This window comes from Epargyreus clarus, unplaced genomic scaffold, assembly GCF_041222505.1.
Source record: "Epargyreus clarus isolate Ecla_fem2 unplaced genomic scaffold, WU_Ecla_fem_2.2 ptg000034l, whole genome shotgun sequence".
Lineage (NCBI taxonomy): Eukaryota > Metazoa > Arthropoda > Insecta > Lepidoptera > Hesperiidae > Epargyreus > Epargyreus clarus.
Window position 1 is genome coordinate 11,522,664 of NW_027332239.1, and position 25,152 is coordinate 11,547,815.

At 34.7% G+C, this 25,152-nt stretch overlaps 1 protein-coding gene and 1 pseudogene across 2 annotated transcripts in view; both read left to right on the forward strand.

The window, feature by feature from the left end:
* Window positions 1-665: 665 nt before the first annotated feature.
* On the forward strand, window positions 666-784 carry LOC140756307 (uncharacterized; annotated as a pseudogene).
* A 13,773-nt stretch (window positions 785-14,557) lies between these two features.
* Window positions 14,558-25,152, forward strand: part of cue (Low-density lipoprotein receptor repeat domain-containing protein cueball) — a 29,324-nt gene continuing 18,729 nt past the window's right edge. Inside the window, exon 1 of one of the 2 annotated variants that reach the window (XM_073091566.1) lies at window positions 14,558-14,779. In XM_073091566.1, the coding sequence (XP_072947667.1) occupies window positions 14,710-14,779 (70 nt within the window). In that variant the 5' untranslated portion in view covers window positions 14,558-14,709. The remainder of the gene's footprint in view (window positions 14,780-25,152) is intronic. The other variant, XM_073091565.1, reaches the window with a different exon arrangement.

Genomic DNA, 25,152 nt, shown 5'->3' on the forward strand with positions numbered 1-25,152 from the left:
AAATAAACAACTTTAAATTATATAGAACCGCTAAATGTGTGCTCGAAATCTTTCATCCCAGTCGCGTGGCATAACATATCACAAGTGTATATTTTCACGGCAAGAAAGCCGCATCATTCATATAAGGAAAACAAACAAAGGCTCGATATTCCCGATATCGTAACATACGCGGAATAAAATGTAAATACGTAGAAATATTTGGTCGGAACTCGGAACACAGTAAGGAAATTGAATCAGCTCTCCAAATATTGCTCGTTTAAATTCCGCAGACGACAGTTAGTTATGACTGCGTAAAAATGTACAAAGGAAACTCTAGAGTATTCATCTATGTAAAATTGAACATACGTAGCTAAGTATTACAAAACGGAACAACATTTATTAAATGCTTTTCTTTCGTTTCACTGCCATTAATTTTATAGTGTCATAACTCATAAGTGAATTTCCAACCCATATCTTAAAAAAACGGCGTAGTGGCACAAGCGCCAGCTTTTTCTGCCTAATAACAGTAGTTTTTATGTGCTGATATGTTCTAGTTTGAAGATGGTGAAGACTTAATTTTCCGAGGCGACCCAACTAAGGTGTAGCGGCGCTTGTGTGGATGTCCTCAGGTCGGAGTCTACCTTATCAGGGGTCGATTATAGCTGTTAATGGGCTTGGGCGTGTTTACAAAAGTCCATACCACGTTGAATACACCGGTTCTCGTCCGTTCACCGAAGTTAAGCAACGTCGGGCGCGGTCAGTATTTGGATGGGTGACCGCCTTGGAACACCATGTGATGTTGGCTTTTTGTTGCATTACGTAGTTTTTTTCTATTGGATGCCATCAAATATTTTAGCTGTAGATTATATTAAAAATGAACTAATTATGTGACAACAATCAAATAATAAACCAATAACATAACATACAATAAATAAATGCTCTTCAACCACTTCAGACCACCTTTATACTATTCCAGTCACTTACATTCGATATTTCCGATAAAAAATAGTATGAGCAAAAACTGAACAAGTAGCATGTTTTTTGTTCGAACAGTAATCCGATCCGAACTTACTTACTACATAGTACATGTAAGGTTATGTTTCATTTAAAAGACGTATTTTACTGTATTAATTATATTTAACTCTTCACAATTTTCATCGTCAATCCATTTCTGTCCCACTGTTGGGTCTCACGGACTGAACGGGTCTCTTCTCTGAGTAAGAGAGGTCTTAGACCATAGTTCATCGCACTGACCTAGTTCGATTGAACACACATATATGAAAACTTTTTTCAGAACTTTCAGGCTTTCTCACGATAGTCTTTCACCGTTTCAACTTTGAAAAATCTGAGATGCGTGCCTGAGATTGGAACTTCAATTGAAAGTCCAAGTTTCAACCATCAGGCTATCTCTGCATTGCACAAACAACATTTGTAATGCACTCGTACATACGTATTTTTTATTCCTACGCAAAGAATTTATTCCGAAATATCAAGTTGACCATTTAAAAGTAATAACCATTATCATAGAAACGTGGCCAACTGGCCCAGTGCATCTATTGACAGACGCCCGGACGAACAAGTGTCGCTAATGCAATCAGGATTTATTTAATCCAGCCCACCCCTCTTAGGAACACGTGTTGCATTTTAATAGGGTAGCCACCCTTCGTTTTTTACACTATTCTCTTTATCTATTTATTGTTTGATTTCTATTTGAGTTAAAACTGTTCTCATCGGATCTTCGCTTATACTGAAAAAAAATTTAGAAGTAATTCTTCCTATATTTTTTAAATATTTATGTTATATTTTGCAAAAAAAATTTTGATACGCCTATTTTATGGCCTCTTATTGTAAGGCCTCGTTTCTTTGACCTACGCCTTTATCATCCATCCGTTCGTGTAGAGCCATCAATCAGCTGGCTGCAGCCATCCATTACGGAAAATAATACAATTTCTGTACCACGATCTAATTAGGTAGGCAATAGGCATCTAATCCTTCAACGCAAACTTATAACATCTGCGTTGTTCTACTTGTCCATTAGAACCTCCGTAAACATATAAGTACCTTTTTTTTTGTTGACGAGGGGGAAACCTTCAAAAGGTATCCGACGCCATGGGAGTGACGCCGGGTTATGGATTTTTACCGCACTAAACCCCCCCGGTGGCCGTCCTCAGCGTTTGGTGGAGAACTCCGGGATCTCCAACGGAACACAACCGGAGTCCTCCTAACGCGATGCCCTTCCATCGGGCTCTGTCCTGGGGGGAGCAATTTACGCTCCAAACATATAAGTACCTATATATAATTATGTAGCTTTTGACCACGGCTCTACGGCATAAAGGGCTATTAACACTTTAAAAGTGCGATCACTTTAAGAGTTTGGGATCGTTATGAAGAATTCTCAGGTATATAAATGTTTTCGAAACTCGTTTACTTCACCTTGTTAAACAAATGTACATTAATTTAATCAAATACAGAATTAGTGACATCGAAAAATCAGCAGTGCGTTCTTATGCCGTCCAATATTTATAATAGATTCGAATATTTAAAAAATATTTTATGTAATCCAAATCGAAAACAAAGAAATCACAATTATTAGATTTAAATTTATTTCATATCCAAATCTCCAATTATTTCCTCTGAATTTAAGCGCGATATGATAGAATAACGTGGGATGTGAATATTTGATACATTTTTCTCGTTTATTAAGTACAACCCGGTCCTGCCGGCCGCACGTCACATCAATCACTGGATAAATATTTGATGGATTAAAACCCCATTTCGGGAACAAATAGGCACATAGAACGATACGTACTCGTAGTCCTGTAACACCTGGCTATCATTTGCTTACAGTGGGTCACTAGTAAGAGTCAAAAATCATTTTATTTATTTGCGATCCGCCCACAACGTCTTTTTATAATGTTATTTATCCGTCTACGGCCACGGCCATCCTCGGATTTCACTATAAGAATATTATCTAACTTTTTATAGATATATTTAACCTAACGATAAGGCAGACGGGCTACCTGATGGAAAGCAGTCACAGTCGCCTATGGACATTTGCAACACCAGAGGAGACGCCAAAGCATCGCCGGCTTTGAAGGAGAGTTCTTTTTACACCCCTCTTGAAGAGCCCCATGTCATAGTCCTGAGGGCATACATCAGGAGGAAGTTCATTCTACATTTTGCACACACACACTTCATTCCACCTAATGATTCTGCTGCCCATGGACATCTGTAATCAACCAAATAAGATTAAGGGCCTACCTCAGGTCGGCCACTGACGTCGCGTTTCCCCTGTCTCCGTCTCCACACCCATGAAACCGGAACACATCAGCGCTTAACACTAGCGTTTTTAGGCAGACATAGGTATGGCGGTGGTGCCACTGGAGCCAACAAGCCTCAAGCCACAAAGGAACCACCTTCAAAGTTTAATTAACAAAATACTTACATGTAAATAAATAAATATAATTATTTTAGTAGAGTAGTAAAAACAAATAGAACACAAATAATAAAAGATAAATATTACAACAATTTACTTATAATTACATCGAGCTTAAGAACTTAAGTGTGGCTTTTTAAACTGAAAAGTTATTACCAAAAAACGTATGCAGCATTGCCCCACTATATTTTATCACATTATTTTAAACAGATGTCAAAAAATGGAGTTTATGCGTTTGCCCTATATTTTTTGTAGTGTCCTTTATAATTTCGTTAAACGTTTAACCCATCTGTTAAATGCGAGGGAACGAAATTCGAAGAGTAACCCTCTCAATGAGCAAAATCAGGGTCCCATCGTGATTAATTGAAACACACATGTTACAAAATTACACAACGTTAAGTATCATTTTTATTGTAAAGTGCCGAATAAGTTTCGAAGGTGGTAGAACCCTTTGTGGTTCGACTCCGGCGGCACCACCGGCACACCTATTTCTGCCTTATGAGGCATAACAGAACACTGCAGCGCTTAACACTGCTGTTATGACAGCAGTGTTAAGCGCTGCAGTGTTCTGTTTTCAAAGGTGTGGTAAGGGAGACATACTTTTCCGAGGCGTTCCATCTTAGTCCTCAGGGGTAGCGGCGCATCTGTGGCGCACCTCAGGTAGGAATATCTACTCCTATCCGGGGTTGATTACAGACGTACATGGGCGGCAGTAGCCACTTACCATTAGGTGGACTGCATGCTCGTCTGCTACTCGTATATTATAAAAAAAGATATAGGTACAATTATTTGTAGGTACCGTATGACAACATCAACATAATGTTATAATTCAATATCTACTTTCATATTGAACAATTCAGTGATTGTCTGATTTCCGTCAAAATCAGTCGTGTCGCTCGCGTGCTCCAATTAAGAGCAGAAAGTGCATACGAATCATAACATTGTCGCCGCGCCGCCGGCCGCGCCGCGTTCGTGCGATGACCCAGTTAAAGTGCAAGGTGTTATAACCGATTATTTTATTTATAATATTAAGGTGCAGCTACACTTGTCGTAAGTATGGCTAAGCAATCCCCTATAAAATTAAAAACAGAAACGGAACATATGCTCTATGAAGCATATATGAAAGAAAAAGCTGAGAGAGAAAATCTTGAAGGTATAATTAACGACTTTAAGAGTCAAATAGCCCAATTACAGCAAGAAATCGCAGAGCTAAAAGCAGAAAAAAATACCACGAGGAATGAGAATACTCCCAATGAGCAGCCTACTCGTTCGGTAACATACACTACTGATGAGGAAGATCTTGCGAAAGAAACGGAGTGGATTAGACAAAAAAGCAGAAAAAAGAGGAAATTAGCGACATCACCCACTTCAATAGAACAAGACTCCGGTGAGAAAAAGGAGCCCGAAAGAGAAAAACCTAAAAAACTACCCCCACCACCACCCATTATAGTGGATGGCATAAAAAACTACCAGACATTCTACGATTTCCTGACTCAACATGTTGGTAACACATTCAACGTTAAAATGTTGAGTAAGGAAACAGTAAAGATTAATACAAGCAATGAAGACAGCTACAGGACACTGACAAAAAATCTGTCAGAGAACAAAATACTCTGGCACTCGTTTGAAAACAAACGCGAGAGGCCAATACGAGTCATTGCTAAAAAATTACACCATACATGCGAACCTACAAGAATAGTGGAAGACTTATTAGAAAAAGGATACAAGATTGTGGAAGCTACAAACAAGTTAAGATGGAAGAACAAAGAACCACTTAATATGTTTATGCTTACCTTTAAACATGAAGAAAATATAAGTAATGTGTACAATATAAAATCCATTTTAGGTTGCAAAGTAGAAATAGAACCACTGAAAACTCCAAAGTTAATTCCTCAATGTAAGAGGTGCCAAAACTATGGTCATACACATAAATACTGCGCAAGAGAACCAAGATGTGTCAAATGCACTGGCAAACATCTTACCACGGACTGTCAAAAACCGTCAGACGCTAAAGCTAAATGTATCCACTGTGGTGAAGCTCATCCCGCGAGTTATAGAGGTTGTATCGTAGCAAAAGAGATGCAAAAGATGAAAAATAAAAGCCAAAAGAAACTAACAAACCCTGAAAACCGTCAAACAATTTCAGAACAAAGAAATCCAGAAGCTACTGAGAAAAAAAACACTTTTGAAATAAACCAAAAAAACAATAATAAATCTTATGCTCAAGCAGCAGCAGCTAACAAGAAGGTACAACAACAATCAACCTCAAATAAGAGTAAAGAAACTGATGATAAATTAGGTCAAATTCTAAAGTTTATGACTACATTTAACGAACGGCTTAATAAACTAGAGAAAAATATTATTAAACATAGTAATAAATTATAATGGGTCGCATACTAAAGATAATGACATGGAACGCCAACGGACTACAGCAACATCAGAGCGAACTTCAAGTAGTCCTAGACACAAAAAATATAGATATCTGCTTAATTTCGGAAACACATTTCACCTCACAGTCACACATAAAATTCAAAGGATATGCAATATATCACGCAATCCATCCAGACAATTGTGCTAGAGGTGGAAGTGCTGTTATTATCAAAGATAATCTGTTTCATTATGAACAATTTAAACACGAAGAACATGATATCCAATCAGTGGCTATTGGTGTCGAAACTAAGGACTACCATATAACTATTGCAGCAATTTATTGCCCACCTAGATATTCAATAAAAAAAGAGAAGTACATACAATTTTTAAATAAATTTAACGAAAAATTCATCTTGGGTGGTGATTTTAATGCCAAGAATGTCTATTGGGGTTCGAGGTTAACAACTCCTAAAGGCAAAGAATTATTCAATGCCTTGAAACACTTGAAATGTGAAGTTATATCAACAGGACAACCTACATACTGGCCAACTGATCCTAATAAAGTTCCTGACCTGATAGATTTCTTTATATATAAAAAAATATCAGGAAGTCTCATGAGCGTTGAGGGTTCATACGATATGAGCTCGGACCATTCGCCAATCATACTAACACTGCATCAAAGCTTTGTACATCGAAATAGCCAGCTCGGCCTAGTGAATAAGCATACAGATTGGGAAAGTTTTAAGGTGGATCTCACACGTAATATAAACTTGCACGTTCCACTTAAAACTCCCGAACAAATAGACGAAGAAGTGGGTGGATTTGTTAAAATTATCCAACATTCAGCCTGGAAAAATACACCACAAGCTAGAGTGAGAGTCACACGTCCAACGTATACAAGGGAAATACTTGTCCTTATAAAGGAAAAACGGCGACAAAGGAGAAGGTGGCACCAAACGAGGTCTCCCGAAGACAAAAAACATCTGAACAACCTCACAAAAACACTTAGGAGAAAAATTAATCAATTTAATAACGATACCCTAAAAACCTATTTATCAAGCTTAAACAATGATCGCAGCACAGACTACTCACTGTGGAAAGCAACCAAAGGTTTGAAACGACCTATCAAGCAAATTCCCCCAATTAAAGATAAGTATGGAAAATGGATAATTGATGATATGCAAAAAGCTTCTCATTTTGCCCTTCATCTAGAAAAAATCTTCCAACCAAATGAAGGAGAATATAGTGATTATAGTAGTCACTGTATAGAGCAGACAGAGCTAGATATTAAATTTGTGACCCCAAAAGAAGTGTCAACAGAGATACAACGCAACATTAATCCTAAAAAAGCTCCTGGATTCGACCTGATTACAGGTGAGGTTATGAAGAACCTTCCTAGAAAAGCTGTAATCAAGTTAACTTCCCTAATAAATGCTTCATTCAGAATTCAATATGTTCCAGACTTATGGAAGGTAGCTGAAGTAATAATGATACCAAAACCGGGTAAACCGCCACATGAAGCTGCATCATACAGGCCTATCTCCCTATTGCCTATAATGTCTAAGGTCTTTGAGAAGCTCTTGTTAAAGCGACTCAAACCCATATTAGAACATAAAAACTTTATACCAGATCACCAGTTTGGTTTCAGAGAAAAACACTCCACGATAGATCAGATTCATAGGATCTCTAGTACAATAGAAAAATCATTAGAAGAGAAGAAAATCTGCTCTGCAGTATTTTTAGATGTAGCGCAAGCCTTCGATAAAGTTTGGCATGAAGGCTTGATATTGAAGCTAAGAGCAATGCTACCAAAGCAATTCTCAGAAATATTAATATCTTATATTTCAAACAGAGCTTTCCGAGTGAGACAAGGAGAAGCATACTCAGATCTCAAGCAAATAAATGCTGGCGTACCACAAGGCAGTGTATTGGGGCCGGTCCTGTACCTCTTATACACCTGTGACATTCCAGAAACAGAAAATAACATCTTCGCAACTTTTGCTGATGATACTGCAATTATAGCTGTAGGGAATGATCACGCTGAAGCAGCGGAGAATTGCCAAGTAGCTATCAACAAAGTAATCAATTGGACGAAGAAGTGGCGAATGAAACTCAATGAAACCAAATCAGTGCACATTGATTTTACAAATAGGCATCCTAATTATCAACCTATATATATTAACAACACACCCATTCCATACGCAAACACAGCCAAATATCTTGGCATGACCCTTGATGCGAAGCTGCGCTGGAGAGCTCACGTCAAGAAAAAACGTGACGAGCTGGAGCTCAAATACAGAGCTATGCATTGGCTGCTTGGGAAACATTCCTCGCTGTCTATATACAATAAAATATTGCTATATAAACAAGTCCTAATGCCTGTATGGACATATGGTATTCAACTCTGGGGCTGTACCAAAAAAAGTAATTTAAATATCATACAAACGTTCCAAAATAAAGTACTTAGGGGTATTGCAAATGCACCTTGGTATGTAAGAAACGAAGATCTACATCGGGACCTTCAAGTAGACCTTGTTAAAAAAGTGATTAGCACTTATGCTGAAGGCCATCAAAAAAGACTTCACCATCACGTCAATATCGAGGCGATCCAGCTCCTCGATACGACGGACTTAGTGAGAAGACTCAAAAGGACTAAACCGTTTGAGTTAGTGACATGACACAGTGTAGTGTTAGTGAAGAAGTGATAAGTGAACATTATAGAACACAAGAACAATGTGTCTACTCCTTTATGTGATAAGACAAAGAAGTGCAGTGTCAGAGGACGCCGCCTTCATTATATGATTATTTAGCAGTTTAAGTTAGCGTAAAATTACTCATTAGTCTTATAGTAGGCTAGATTGTAATAAATATAAAGTACCTTATTATTCATTCGGTACTTTATACAAGGAAAAAAAAAAAAAAAAAAAAAAAAAAATATTGAACAATAATTATTCTACTAACTAGATTTATCGAAAATAACCAAGAAATGCCAAGAATCAACGACGAATGTATCTTCTAGGTAGGTACTACTAATTCTAATACGAGTATGTTGAGCTTCGGAAAAACCTATTTCCATTTTTCCCAGTTACACTTATATAATATATGTTTCACTGATCAGGCAAATATTGGACTATATAGTAGACTTGGACATAGCGGTTAATGATGCATGTATTTTTACCAGTGATGTTAATCAGCGTCATTTAGAACATCAGTCTTATTTATATTTGGTAACAGATGGATCAGTTGATGAAATGTAAATAAAGTGTCCGATTTCTATATCAATTTGACAATAATATTATTTAAGAATAATGTTTCAAATACATAACTATGCCACATATCAATACGTCAAAAAAAGTTTTAACTTACTTTATTTTAGAAGGCTAATTTTGAATAAATTCTGTTAATCCACTCATGGTTCACTATATGAAAAATAATTAGATAAGGCTACTACTAATGTCATCTATATGAAACGGATGTAACTCTTCAATGAACGTACGCAGTACAAAATAACTTGTTAATACTTCACTAGATGTCGCTACATATAGACGAAAAATTATTTGCAATTCATTGTTATATGCTGGATAATAATTAATTACGAGTAATTAGTCGTTGTCTCAGTAATACTTAAATCTAAAAGATGTAGATGGAAAGCAAACTATCGTACCAATATAATAGCGGTGATAAGCTTACGTTAACATTGATAGGAACCAACGCCATCTATCCAGCTAATAAGTAATTATATAAAGTTTCACGTGTTTGTGCAACAAAACGATTCTTACTGATTTACTAGATGGCGCTATTCAGCATTCTAATATTTTCAAAATAAATTGGGAGTATATTTCCGGAAAATATACGATTATAATGAAATGATTTAAAAGTTTGTTTGGCATTATAAATAACTCATAGTCCGACAAGAAATCAATCCATTTCAAAAATCTGCATTCACTAATTTACCTTAATAGGGTTGCGAATAGTAGCTACTACTATACTCTCCACTCGTCTGTCCATCCTGAAAGCGTTTTGGGGGTTATCATCATCAAACTTCGTATCCTGTTGCATCCTCATGCACATACAAATTTTTGAAAGATGGTAGAACAATTTTTGGATACATGCCTACACACACACACCACCATAGTACCATTTCCCATAATGAAGCACTTCTTGCGTTTCCTTAGAATGACCATTAGATGAATATAAAAGAGAAGCCATCTGACCTGAATTTGAGGCGATCATTTTAGTTCCCTGGAATGACGTCGTCAGCATTATGATCATCAACCCATTACTGTCCCTCTGCTGGGCACGGGACTCCTCTCATAATGAGAAGCATTAAGCCGTTGTTCACCGCGCCGGCCAAGTGCGTATTGGCAGAGCCGGATTAACATTAAGGCAGAGTAGGCAACTGCCTAGGGGCCCAGGATCGACAGGGGCCCACTGCAGACTCCGTACTAACACGCAGCCAACCCGCGTTGAGCACGCATAGAGCCTGCGTATGTCTGAACCCGCCCTTAGGACGTCTTCCATGCCTATATCGGGAATTGTATTCAGGAATGTGGGTAGAAGGCAAAAAAAAAACATTATTTAGTCAGTCAGAGTAGGTAAAGAATAGGGGCCCGAAAATTGTATTGCCTACAGGCCCATACAGGGTTAATCCAGCTCTGCGTATTGGTGAACTTCACGTAAGCAAGTGATAATTAATTTCTAATAAGCACATAATTTTAAACAATCAAAGGTGCGTGCCTGGGATATGAACCTCGCTATCACAGCAACTGGAACGACAACGCATCCGTAATGGGCCTTAAGATAATAACCTTTTTCTATATGAATTTTGTCGAAAACGTTTATGAGTAGCAAGGGTCATTTTCTATCGAAAATAAATAGAAGTATTAAAACCATTTAAAATTATTATAAGAGTTCAAAGTTGAAACATATAATCTATTGTAACCTTGCAACACGCAAAATTTTAGAAGCAATTAATCGGAAGCAGCGGTCATCCACCTAGAAAATATTTATTTACTACGTTTATTTAGTGATTTTTACTTATTATTACTTATAGTTATTCTTACTTATAAAACTTACTACTTTTTGCCCGCGGCTTCGCCCGCGTTTAAAAGAAAATAATATGACATACTAACATACACAAAACTGAAAATTCGTACCTTCATTGAAATGACAGTGGCGCCGTCTGGCGAAAATTGGTCGTACCAACCCTGAAACCTTCGTGGGCTCATGGACAACTTTGCTAAAGATCATCACTTGATCAAATGCATAGTTTACGATTCAATCCTTACTAATATCGATTAAAATAATAGATTTTTTTGGTCCAAAAGATCGATCCTCCGATTAATCGATCTTAGATCGCCATCCCTAGTTCCCGTGGAATTTTCGGGATAAAAACTATGCTATGTCCTTTCTCGGGTCTTAGACTATCTTTATACAAAATTTCATTAAAATCGGTTCAGTGGTTTAGGCGTGAAGAAGAGACAACCAGACAGACAGACAGAGTTACATTCGGATTTATAATATTAGTAAGGACTAGTAAGGATAAAAATTATTCTATTCTATTCAATGGTTTATTACAAATAAAAATATATATTATTATTTATAATAATCTATAGATTTATAAAAAAAATATTAAATAACATCATATCTCGAGCGGACTAAGGGGTTGGGGCGGACAGGGCGGTCCGCCCCGGACCCCCGATCCTGGGGGCTCCCAAACACAGTTGCTAAACACTCAGAACCATAGAATCTGCAAAAAAGGTGACCGGAATTATACGTATTTGTTGCCAAATAAGCCTATGACACAATACTAATTTTGTAAAATCAAATCAACTTTTTACACTGGAGGACAGTCTTCCGAAGACCTCAATCCAGGCCTGCGCCATATTAGCATCCCAATATAATTAAAAAATAAAACATTGAGGACGCCGTATATGATACAAAAACGTATTTTAATATTTTAGTCATAAAATAGAAGGTAATGCAACAAGGCTTAGTACAATTACAATGCAAAATATGCAAAAAATCTTGTCAAATGTAAATGAAGCTTGCGCTAAGAATATGTATGATACAATACTGTTACATTAATTTAGTTGACACATTATTTTTAGTATGTTTACGCCCGTCAGCATTATTTATTAATTCCTAAGCAATTTTACCTTCCAAAGTTCAACTAATTAATTATTGTCTCGTAATAATCAAATAAATATTTACTAACGTGTTTAAAAAAAACCTATTTAAAAGATACATACACTTTACAAATATAGTTCCATTATATTATTAACTTTTTTATAATATAGAAATAGCAGACGAGCATGCTGTCCACCTGAAGGTAAGTGGCTACTGCCACCCATGGACATCTGTAATCAACCCCAGATAGGATTGGACATTCCTACCTGAAGTCGGCCACAGATGCGTCGCTACTCCTGAGGACTAAGCTGGAACGCCTCGGAAAATTCACAAACACAACAGCGTTTAACACTGCTGTTTTAACGTAGAAATAGGTGTGGCGGTGGTGCCGTCGGAGTCGAACCGCAAAGGGTTCTGCGACCTTTTAACTATTAATACTTATGTAGATACGGAACACATTGTGCGCGGATCCGACTTTTTCTTGGCGTATATGCTACGCGGCACGGTAGTAGCAGGTGTAACAGACTGTATCACCATGTACACCTTCAATTCAAATATTAATATACCCAAATGAAATACAAATTTGAACCTTGAAAATGGAACAAATTGACAGTTGTAATAAAAGCAGTATAATTTTATTTCTCACTTCCTACCTCCGTAGTTCAATGCACTGACCACGGTCATGACTGACTGACAAACGGTTGTTGCACGGGTTATGTGGAAGTTGGGTTGCCACCGATTTTCGAAAAAATTGTTACTAAAACATTGCGAATATATCATACATTTTATTACTAAGGAATAATATATGAACTATATTTTTGCTATTTTTGGCGTCTCGATTTCACTATAATATAGGTTAGCGCGACAATTATTCTTATCACATTTTTTTTCGCTGACCTATTTCTAAACATTGGTGGTACCAATGATATGCTCAGGAAATTGCGGCCGACAATCCCACGAAGTCTGAATTAGAGATGAAAATATAGTACATTTCGTACTTTATTAATTTGCTAAGACACACGGCATCTTTAATAAGTAAAAGTACATTGGGTACAAGTCAAATACATGTCTATGAGTACAATTGTCAAAAAAATATATTAGGTACAGTATGTAAAACTACAATACTATATATTAGAAGCACGGGTGGCAACCCTACGTGGAAGTGTTTGCTTCCTACAAAGATCTCGCTCGTGTCCGGATGTCCGGTTTGTGATAACGACAATATCGACATAATCCCGACATGTTTATCTGTTTAGATTTTTTGATACGGTTGCAATTAATATAAGACAATATTATAAAAGAAACAAGTTCTCAACATTTTTTTGAAGTCTAAGTAGGTACTAATCATTCCCATATAGGGTATACTTAGGCAATCAATTTATGATGATTATTATTGTAGAGCTGCATGATTTTAATATTTTAACATGTCAACAAAATAATTTTAAAAATCTCGACTAAGCCGTAATTAGTAATTACTTATTGGGTTAACACTTTACACAATCTTTACGCACAAATGCACAATAAACCCAAACCTTCCGTGGAAAATTCCCTTTTCCACACCTTACGTCACCATAAAGTCTATTAATTCATTTTTGACGATGACCATACAAACGGGTTTGCATGTTTAGGTGTCATTTAAATAAGGGTGAGCTTTTAAAGAACAAAAAATTGTTTTATTATTTAATTCTGTGCATTTCAGACAGTTACAAATATTTAATTTCAATTGGAATTGAAGAAAATTATTGATCCTATTAAATTTTGAAAAAGCTTTGTTAAAAAAATATTTATAAGTATTTTATTTTTAATAATAAACGTAGAGCAATAAATGGGACCACACGTCAAATTTTAACGGGACTGTCCTGATTTTTTAGACGAATTAAGCTAGATAGAAACTTTATGAGACCACCTCTAAACATTGTAACAATATTTAACTTGTATATTACATAATTGTACTGTATTATAAATTTTAATATTTTAACTTTATTTTTCTCAGTAAAGTAACTTAGAGTTTTTTTTTAATATTGTAGACAATCACCGAGACATGAGAATTATAACTTAGAGCTTTGTTGCCCTTGTAAAATTCTTCCTACAATTTTATTTAAAACAATTTTAGTTTACCAGTAATTACAGGTAAGAATTATTCTAAAGGTGTAATGGTAAATGGTAATGGCCTAGTATTTTATATTACAGGCCATAAAATCTTTAATGATTTCATTGTTTTTTTTTCAAATAACATTTCTACCTACTACTAATAACACATCGCATGTTTCATCTAAAAATGACATTTATTCAATTAATATTTCATTTGATAAGTCTGTTAATAAATACAATAAATAGGCTTATTTGTTACCTTTTATACCTAAGCAATAAAGTGTTCAAAATATAAAATTATGATTGGTTACATAACTACATACGCAAAATTGTAAAAACCGTTATATAACCAATTAGTGTTTACACAAATGATAATTGCTGCCCAAGGTAAACGTAAACAACTCATCATGCCATCGCATGCAGTTCCGAAATCTCGTCCAATCCGCCTGATAACGTTGATACGAGAGTTTATACGCGAGCGTGCGCGAATCGCCTTCAATGAACCTATTTCGAGTTTAACTTCGCAGCAAAACACACGGCCGCTTTTACTTCTGTTCTGTTCAGAGTTAGTTTCGGTCTAACACGCGCCCGGCGTGGTCGTGAGCGATACGCGCGCCCTCTGCTTGACATTGGACTGAAACTCGCTACAAAATATTCGATGTAATGTGCATTTAAACCGGACTACACAAGATTTATGAAACAAAATGTGTAAAACACAGTGTTTTCTCGCTTTCGTTGCACTGTCGATCAACCTCGTTAGCTCGTTCTCCTGGGGTAAGTATCGCAAAAATCAGCTGATGCGTGACTTTTTGAACACGTGCGTTTTTTTCTGACTGTTACGCAACAGTTGTGGGTTATAAAAAGATAATTATGAACACTACGAGCACATGCGAATGATTGACGATAGTTTAATTCTTAAAATGATATTGGTTCAAAATGTCAATAAGGCGCGCATTCGTTTGGCGCCACGACACCATTGCTAGGGGACCGCGAGTCACGTAGGCCACTCTGAGCTGTGTGTATAACCCGGCTAAGTTAAGATCGCTCGAAATCTTGCCATGATTGTAGATATTGTAGTGTTTCTTAATTTACCGTATAACCTTCCTGAAATGTGGAAAGCGCCGTTGCGGCGAATGCGTTTTACGCGTAAAGTACGTCAAATGCGTTACAGACGTCTTTTATTTGAATATTTACGTACGTTAAAGTACCGAAATAACATAAACATTCTTATAAATCGACATCACTACCTACGACAAATGTAATGCAACTGTTCTTAATACAATAAAGTTACGTAAGTTGTTCTAGAGCTTCCACTACTTTCATAAGTACCTACCTACTTATAAGCGATTTGCAAATTAATAAGCGATAAGAACACAATTAATTAAGTACTCAAGTTTTCAATTAATAAGGTACACTGAGTACTACTTACCACGTTTATTTTTTAGAATATGTAATTAATTTCAATTAGTCAACAAATCAGGTATTTGTCTCCCTCAATTATTTTACTCAATGATAAAAAATGTATTTAGCGGTAAATACCTTTAAAACCCAACATGTGTGAACACACATCGAGGTAGAAATATGTCAATTAAGTCCAATTTATATTTTAAAAAAACCTACGAATTAATAGATATCTTATATAAGAAAGTACATATGAAAGGGTATGTTATTAGTATTTTTGTCTATTGTTTACATAACAAGTACTTTTTGACTATTTCATATATTGCCAAGTATTTTCAGCAGCTCCCAATAATACCTACTGTTAAAATAATTTCGATCTGTTGAGGTGTCACCATAAAATTGCGTAAAAATTCTACATAAATATAGCTGAATAAATAACCTATTCTTTGTACACTTTAGAACAGTTTTAAAAACGCCACACAGAACTCTTATCTAGAAAATGTGTCTCAAATATTCCTAGAAATATACCCATAAATTAATTTATTATGGTCACACTACTTCCGCACTCTGATGCAATCCGCCATTATTTTATTTAATAATAATATTTAAAGATATTATTTAAAAACCATATTGCATTATAATATTTGCTCATTTATACTATTTTTAGGTACATAGAATATTTTATTAAAATTATATTATTATATAAATGTATGGTAGTTTTACCATGCGTAATAAAAGGTAAAATCGAATTATCTAGTAGTACTTTCCCAGATGACGTGATAAGACTTATTTATACATAAACTATTTATAGTACTTAATTGAAAAAAATTATATAAGCCTGCTGGAAAGAGTTCTTGGTAAGCGATTTTATGTTAAATATTACATAAATTACGAAAATTACAATTATCAACAACACAAAACTTTTATTACAATTTTCAAGACTAGTTTGAATATAAATAGCAACAATTCCTATTTTTTTATTTCACCGACCATTCGGCTTTATCCACCCTTGCCACCTGGCGCCTTTCGACAACCGCACCTCTCGTCCTGCCCCAGTGCCGACGCGGCGCTGGGTGCATATTTACACTTATTTAAAAATACTTATTTATCATCATATTATTTATTATATTATTTATCATTTGCATCGATTAAATAATAGGTTAGCTGAGAAATCTGCGGAATGATGCTGTAAGTTAAACCTGCGCTTATTTTGCTTATGCCTGTAAAAACTACTTATTTAAAAATTTAAACGACTTATTGTAAAAAAGATCAGTTAAATGTTTGGTTCCTGTAATTGGTCCTGCATAATTAAATTTTGTAATCCTCGTCTATTTCATTTTATAAAAAAAATGTTAATCCTAATAAATAGTGCTTTCACCATATATGGTGCTGTAAAATATAACAACTAAGGTTTCAAAGCACCAATACATTCTAGAAACTAAATGAAAATCGTTGGCATCTTTCCTAATTACATAAAAATTATAAAATGAATTAGAGCGACACAATCGAGAATTGTCCGTCCAAGTGGTCCAATTGTATATATAAATCGGATTAATTGCCTAACGTGTAACCTTTGCTATCTATTGTAAATGTAATTTGTATTTCTAGACGTCACAAAAGTGGAATATAAAGAAACTAGAACATGGTCAGACTAATTTTTCGTTCTTTCACTTGCACTAGGCACTACGCAAAAAATATAAAAATGTAGGTTCATAAATGTATAACCTAATGTCATTGTATAGGTTAAATAAATTAGAAAACATCCTATTGTCACGCACTTAAAAAAAATAATAATTAAATCATCTTGTATTATTTAAGATATACGTTTCTATGCATTTTATTTTTACGAAAAGTTTGGAAAATCCAAAAGTACACGACTCATAATGCTCATTTAATTATGAAATATATAAAAAAAGAAAAAAAAAACTTAAGTCGTTCAAAATTAATTGCCGAAAAAACAGCTGTAGTAGGAAGAAGGTACTGCACAAGCGCCCCTGCTGGAATAAATGTACACAATATCTATAGATATACAGTCTTGTAGTTTTCGTTTTTTATTAATTGCAATTAAACGACACTGAATTAATTAATCATTCGCATTCAGTGACCTACAATCGTCGATTAGAATTAAAAAAAAAATTAACTCAAATGATGGATTTTTTCACAAGTTACAGTGTTTTCAGGTTTCACACATGACGGACAGGAAAATTTTTTGACCTATTTTGGTGTTTTTTTCCAATTCTATTGCAGTAAATCAATTTTTAAAAAGTATGGAATTAATCTCCATTAAATTATCTCGACAATAGTATGCAAAATATCTTGATTCCGTGAACTATCAAGGCTATAATAATAAAAATAGCCGCCAAAATGAAGCGAAAAAAATTTTTCGATCGTAAAGCACTCTCTGATGCTTCGCATCATGAGTCGTGCAATATTTTAACTATGTGGATTAGATAGTTATTAGTAAAATTGTCATTTCTTATATCCAATGATTAATTCAAATAGTGTGGAGTGCCTTATTTAAATGATTTCAAAGCACGTATAACCACAAATCAATCATCAGTAGGTACACATAATATAACAAATCAGTTTCAAGATGCCAAATTATTGTACGAGCATGATGGTCCAAACCCATTCAAACACTCGTCGGCTTATAATATGTATTTTTATTGATACCACTTTGAAGTAACATTAAATTATATCACATTAGTATTTAGTTCCAAGTGAAACTTCATATTTATAAAACGTGCAATAAAAAACAAATTAGTGTTATTTCAATTTTTTCATTACTTTTCATATTTTTGCAGACATTCTAGGTATATTCTGTGGAACGAAATAGACAAATTAGGCGTAGAAATATGCAATAGAAAATTTAATTAATTAGGGATCAAAAGATAATCGTTAAAATAACATACTTTCATTAAGTGTGAATAAACATCGCACTTCTAAGGATTATCTAGCGCTTCACTTATTTACACGTCACTTTGTAATAAAACTCGTCAATAACTATTAAATTGGTTGACAAAAAAAAATATTATACTATGTTTGGTTATTTATAATATACAAATGTTTTTAACAAAATATAAGTAAAATAATAATTAATTATAATTAAAACCAGAAGTCAATTAAAATACTATATTAATTTCCTTTAAAACCACTGCAAGGCTATAGAGATTTGCTTACAAGTTGAAAATTCAATGTCGAATTATTATGCGCGAAATAATATCTACCTGACGTCTTATAAATTGAAAGTTAAATTTAAGAACGTGTAATTAATTAGCTGGCATTAATTTATCTTTTATTTTTACTAGAAATACTAAAGTTTCATTTATAAAAACTTTAAAATTTAAAATGTAGACATCTTCCACAAATGTCATCATCTGTTTAGACTGAATTGCTTCGATCACTGAAATGTTTACTTAATGAAATTTCTAACGAAATAACGAGATATCTTTTAGAATCAGTATATTTAATGATCCCTACAATCCATAGACATCTGTCCATAGGCGACGGTGACTGCTTTCCATCAAGTAGCCCGCCTGCCGTATCATTAGGTTAAATATAAAAAAAAATCTACCATCAACCACTGGGATAGGAATTCTAACCTAACCTACATGAAGGTTAGGATGTCCGGACCTTCCTTAGTAACTATATTTTATTCCCAACAACCCCTTTAGCATTCACCGATACATTATTTTTCGCCAACTACTCAGATTACGTTACTGCTTTTGGAGTCCAGACAAAGCTATATCTTTGCCCATGGTTATAAAAGAACCATGACCGGTTCTACCAACAGGCTGCAATAATCGCATATAATTAGCAATCTGGATTATTGCCATTCCAATTTTTTTTTTCACGGCACTACATTTTTGTCACAAGTCTCTGAATTTTCTGAGACGGATATCTATAATTTTTCTCTACCACGTCGACTGCACGTTTGTTATTTTGCTAAAATGTATAAAATTTCGTATGGTTATCAGTTAAATAGGTCATTCGGTGTGCATTTGTTATCATTATTATCTGTTTTGTAAAAAGATAGTTTTTGCCCGACATTACGTGATCTTTGCTGCGTTCGTTATATTCTCTCCGATAAGATAGCAGGTTAATTGGTAAAGCGAATTGATTGAAATATTTAATCTAGTCAAAATATGCCTAGACATAACGTATTTACAGCATTATTAAACACAAACTTTGCCTTGAAGTACTTACCTACTTCTTTTTGCTCTACTGTAAAAGGTCATGTTTTTCGAGCCTATATCACGTGAATTTTCCTATGTATATGTATATTTGTTTTTTGTTATAAGCAATAAAAAGTATAGCTTAAAACAATCAACGGGTTGCACTCCGGGAGTGCAGGTAGAAGAGAAAACTTTCGAAACCTAATCTGAATAATAAAATATAATAAATAAGATATGAAACTAACACCCATTGGCATATTTCCATACTGACACCGGGTGACATTTTGACTTTTGCGGTTTGATTTGCCGTCTTACGAATTTTCTATCAGGACACGTGATCCTGACGCGAGTTTAACATTTTTTACCCATCACAAAAAGTAACGCCACTAAAAAAGCTTTCACTTCAATAAATACGAAGGATTTATGAATACTTACAATATATACCTACTGTTAAAATCCCAGTTACTTAGACAAACAATAACTTGTCGAAGTGACCTAAAGCAAACATCGCACTTTTAAGGATTCTCTAGCGCTTCGATTATTTACACGTTACTTCGTAAAGCGTCTTTGCACATTGCCAGTTTACACCATTTTTCACTTAAATTACTTAGGTATACTTATTTTATGCAAATAATCACGCAGTTCACATGGCTTTAAATTGTCCTTGCTGATCATAGGCAACTGAAAAGGAACCGATCTTAAAATGCAAGAATAGGATGCAAGACATTCCCGAGGTCGATAGTTCTTGAAGGCTGAACAAATAATAAAACCTATTAATGTATGTGACATACAACACTCATCATAGTAAAGTGATACCTTTGCTTGCCTCTAACTTACTCTAGACAATGTTTAATTGGAAAACAAAAAATCTTATTGAATTAAAAAAATGCGTCAAGCAATATCGACATATATCGACGGGTATCGTATATTTCACTAATAGCAAATCTTTATGATAAAAATACGCAAGATTAAGACAATTTGCAACATTGTAGTCGACCGAAATACATTATTACGATGATTAGATAATTGTACTTATTACCACTTATCTATGCTTAATACATACATTAATTTTTGCTGTAACATTACCTATATGAATTGTGGTTTTACGTTCAATTTTTATTACTTCTTGTTATCAATGTAAATTATATTGTCCACGTTACTACCAGTCTTACTGCCAGATAAATTTACATTTTAGTGTATGATAACGTTTTGAATTTCTCTATATACCTATGTATTTAATGATACAAGCACAGATTAATAAATAGTTTACTGATACAAGTACAGCTTCTTATTTATACCTAATATTGAATTTAAAATAGAAAGCAGTATGATAAGAAAGAATCCAATATTCTAAGAAAAAGTAATCGGCCTTTTTCGTCCAATGGAAATTATTCATTACTTTTATGATCGCTATTAAATAGCGGTTATAATGATTTCATTGTACAAAAGTCACGATGTCATGTATACCAATAAAGTTACATTAATTATATTAACCAATAAACTGCAAAAAGTCAATTTGCAGAATTTTCTACTTGAAAAACAAATAACATATATACGGTCGAATTGAGAAACCTCCTTTTTTGAAGTCGGTTAAAAATAATAAATTAAAAAATGAAGTAAAGCCTGTGTCACTCCTGCAATTTAGACTAATGCAACGAAAACTTAACTTAAAATCCGCCAAGTACGGCATGCCAAAAAATGTAACCCAGTACTTTAATGTAGGTACCTCTATCTCATTCCTTTCGAAAAACTTTACCTAGTAGCAGTCGTGTAAAAATTAAAAAATCTTATTTTTAACACGCTTTTATTAGCTTGGGTTGTATGTATGTATTTAGGTATGTACAGTAAATTATATAATTGTGGAAAAAGTGTGGGACGCTTCTCGAACCTGATAAATGGAGCACCCCACGCTTTTTTCACAATTATACTATTTACTGTTTCTAATTCATTCTTATATTGAAAATTATTTTCTACTTTTTAGTTGATTTTGTCATAAAAGCGAGATTTTTAGTTTTTTTAACTATATTTATTATTCTACAACTACATCCACTTACACTCATAACTCTCAACGAAAGCTATTGAATTATAGACCGTTGACATCAGACGCCGAGCTTCGGTCACGTAGGCCGGCCCACCACGACTTTCGAACAAAAGAATACCCACTCCACTTTATTCTGTTTACCAAAGACGAGCACTTAACGAACCGTGAAAGGTTGTAGCATCGCAATTAGTATCAGTTTCATTATCTGTCTTCGCTTTCATGCCTTGTAGACCGCCTATATAGGAATAAATGTCCCTGTAATTCCAGGACCAAAATAGGGCTACGGTATCCCCCGCCTCATTCAAAAAATCTTATATATAAAATTCTCGTGTCACAATGTTCGTTACCGTACTCCGAAACGGCTTTACCGATTTTCACTAAATTTTATTTGCATATTCAATAGGTCTGAAAATCGCCTACTATCTATTTTTCATACCCCAGAGGGTTGTTCACCCTTAACATTTTCTTATTTATATGGCAACCTATACTTTTTACCAGATTGCAGAGGATGTTTTTTCTAGCGTATGTATGTGTCATACTTTGGCACGCCATGCAGCTCAAACGGCTTGACGGATTTAAACACTCGAGGTGTTGATAGATTCGTCTAAATTGTGGGAATAGTATAGGCAATATTTTTAAACAGCCAGATTTTTTGTTTTTTGTAGTGCAGAGAGAGAGACGTACAATCCACCCATGACGAAACTCTATAGGATAAATGTCCTATCTGAAATTAACTGGATAAATAAGTAAACTAAGATTCGTCGGTTCTCCTACTGACTTATTTGGAACGCCGTGTGTAAGTTATTCCTTCGTTGCAGTGGCACTTAATTAAGACGTTTTAATAAGTACTTAGCGGTAGATATAAGTTATAAGTATTTAAGTATACTTTTAATCAGATACTCGTAGAAGTGGCAGCTAAGTTTTATCCTTATCAATATCAATTATACTCATTATGGTATCAGTTTAGTAAAAAACCTGCCTGCCTTATTTTTCGGTTCGCCACACAGGCTCTCTCTCTTAAATTATGATCCTTCTTGGAACAAGCTGACAGGCCTTCTCATGTTATGCAAACATATGAGCAATGAAAAGTAAAGTGCTTATCCATACATCTGCACAAATAAATAAAATTGAAGTATTTATTTGTAATGTCAAAATGTCAACTAAATACAATACCGTATAATTATTATTATATCATTCACCATAGTTATTATATCATTGTTCATAATACGATACTAGGAGTAAATACTAGAATGTAAAAAGGAGTATAAATGGTGCTGGTTCTATGCAAAAAAAATTATGTGTTACTTTTAAACAATGATGAACCTGCGGACACAGTTCATAAGTAGGTAAATATAATTCAAATTAATATAAAATAGGTATTTTATTAATTAAATATCACCTCAATGACACTGTTTTTACTACGCTTTTTATAACATTACGAGACGGTGTACGTCACCGTACTTTGCTTATGCAAAATACGTACGGAATGCTAATAACGAATTTATACATATGAAATTAGATCCAGCTAATTACATATGTATAAATTGATTATTTAAATGCTGCTTTAAATCGCTTAAAACGTGACACCTGACCTGACACCCCAAACTAAGCATAATCATGTTCCAAAAAAAATATTTATAAATATCTTTGTAACCCATGGGATCTTATAAGTCTAACTCCATAACAATCGTTGTGAACATTTTCTTACGTTATACTTAACGTAATTGTAAACATTTTCTTAAGTTATACATATTTCTGTACGTTATGGAAAAAATATAGGAGCGAAATTTTTATATGCGCGTGCGCACCGTCTCAGGAAAGTGACTGTTTCAATGACCTTTGATCGCTACCAACACGTAAACACACATTTAAATTATAAGTGTAGAATAACCTTATTCATTCCTACTGTATTCTTCTATGTACTACATTACGTATTTTTGTTGTAAATAGGTAATATATTAGTAATATTTAACATAAATACATTTTTTTTAGTAACGGAAAGTAATAACATATTGTATTAAAACATTCACGGATGCTATTTAACTTACAAAAATAAAATTGTTTAGTATTATACTAAAAAATCGAACACTATAAATATACCGTGGCTTATCAATGAATTGTAAGCCACGATTATATGTTACGATAAAATGAATATCTTTGATACGACATTCTAAATCAGAGTATTACAAAGGTTTTATCAATGTATCTTTTAAGGAAGTCCATAGTAGAAGTATGTGGTATTATCCGGATTCATAAATAACAAATAGGTACAAAAAAATCCAGTCTAGTGGTTTTTTTTTGTATTGAATTGGTGTTTCCAAAAGGCATACCTATAAATATCCCGTTTTATTTCACAGAAACAACGTAATTAAACAAGTTCCGCATAGTATAGCATAAATTATTTAATACTACGTTTATTAATGAGTGTGTAGGTAGTTTTTGCAATAACTTAAAGTAAATAATATTATTAGACATCATCGTTCCATTTGTGTCCCACTGCTGGGCACGAATCTCTCAAATTGAAGAGAGAAGATCTCATAGGTTCAATATACACTTGTGACGATTAGAAAATTGCAGTTACCAATTTTTATATAAGTAGCAGAAACGTCAATTGTATTATAACATGTTCAATTATTTATCGTTGTTGCCGTGTAATCGATTCAGAATGCTAAAAGGCTTAATACAAAATGTTGACACGAGAACAGTAGGCACCAACCGACTATGTTTTGTTGCGTGAGAGAAAATTTGTTAGTACAATGTTGGCATAACAAAAAGGGGGTCAAAGTGGCTTTGACCGTGAGTAGAATTCGGCAAAAATACGCAGGCAAGTTTATTTGCTCTGGTTTTAACCAAATAACACCAACCGCAGTTTACCAAATGAGGCAGGCCGTCTTACATAATGTCAACGATAATGACGTCTAATTACGTATTATGTTTGTGCGTAGATAACTTATAAATGATTCTTACGTATGTATAAGTACATTTTGTTGTACAAAAATTTTATTACATTGAATTACACTAATTGTAGGTGACATAGCACATGTCCCTGTAGTTCCGGGACTAGAATAAGGCTACGGTATCCCCTGCCTGTCGTAAGAGACGACTAAAAGGGGGCTTCCGCGGTTGCGGGCGGCAAGAGTGAGAGCTCGAACCGTCCAGTAAGCGACTCCGGGAAGGACAACGGAATGTGTGGTCCCATACCGTCGGAAACACCAGATGATGTGGGAGGAGCTAAAAGTGCTCCCCCAAGGCAGAGCCCGATCGGGGCATCGCGCTTAGAGGACTCCGGTTGTGTTCCGTCGAAGATCCCGCAGTTCTCCAGTTCTCCAACAAGCGTTGGAGACGGCCACCAGGGGGGTTTTATTGCGGTAAAAATCCCACATAACCCGGCGTGGCTCCCACGTCGCCGGGTACCTTTTGAAGGTCGTAAACAAAAAACAAAGGTGATGTAACACCTAGGTATATTGTGGCTTGTACCTACGTCAAAAGCGGCCTACAAAGTTAAGCAACTTTATGTGTGGTCGGGAGTT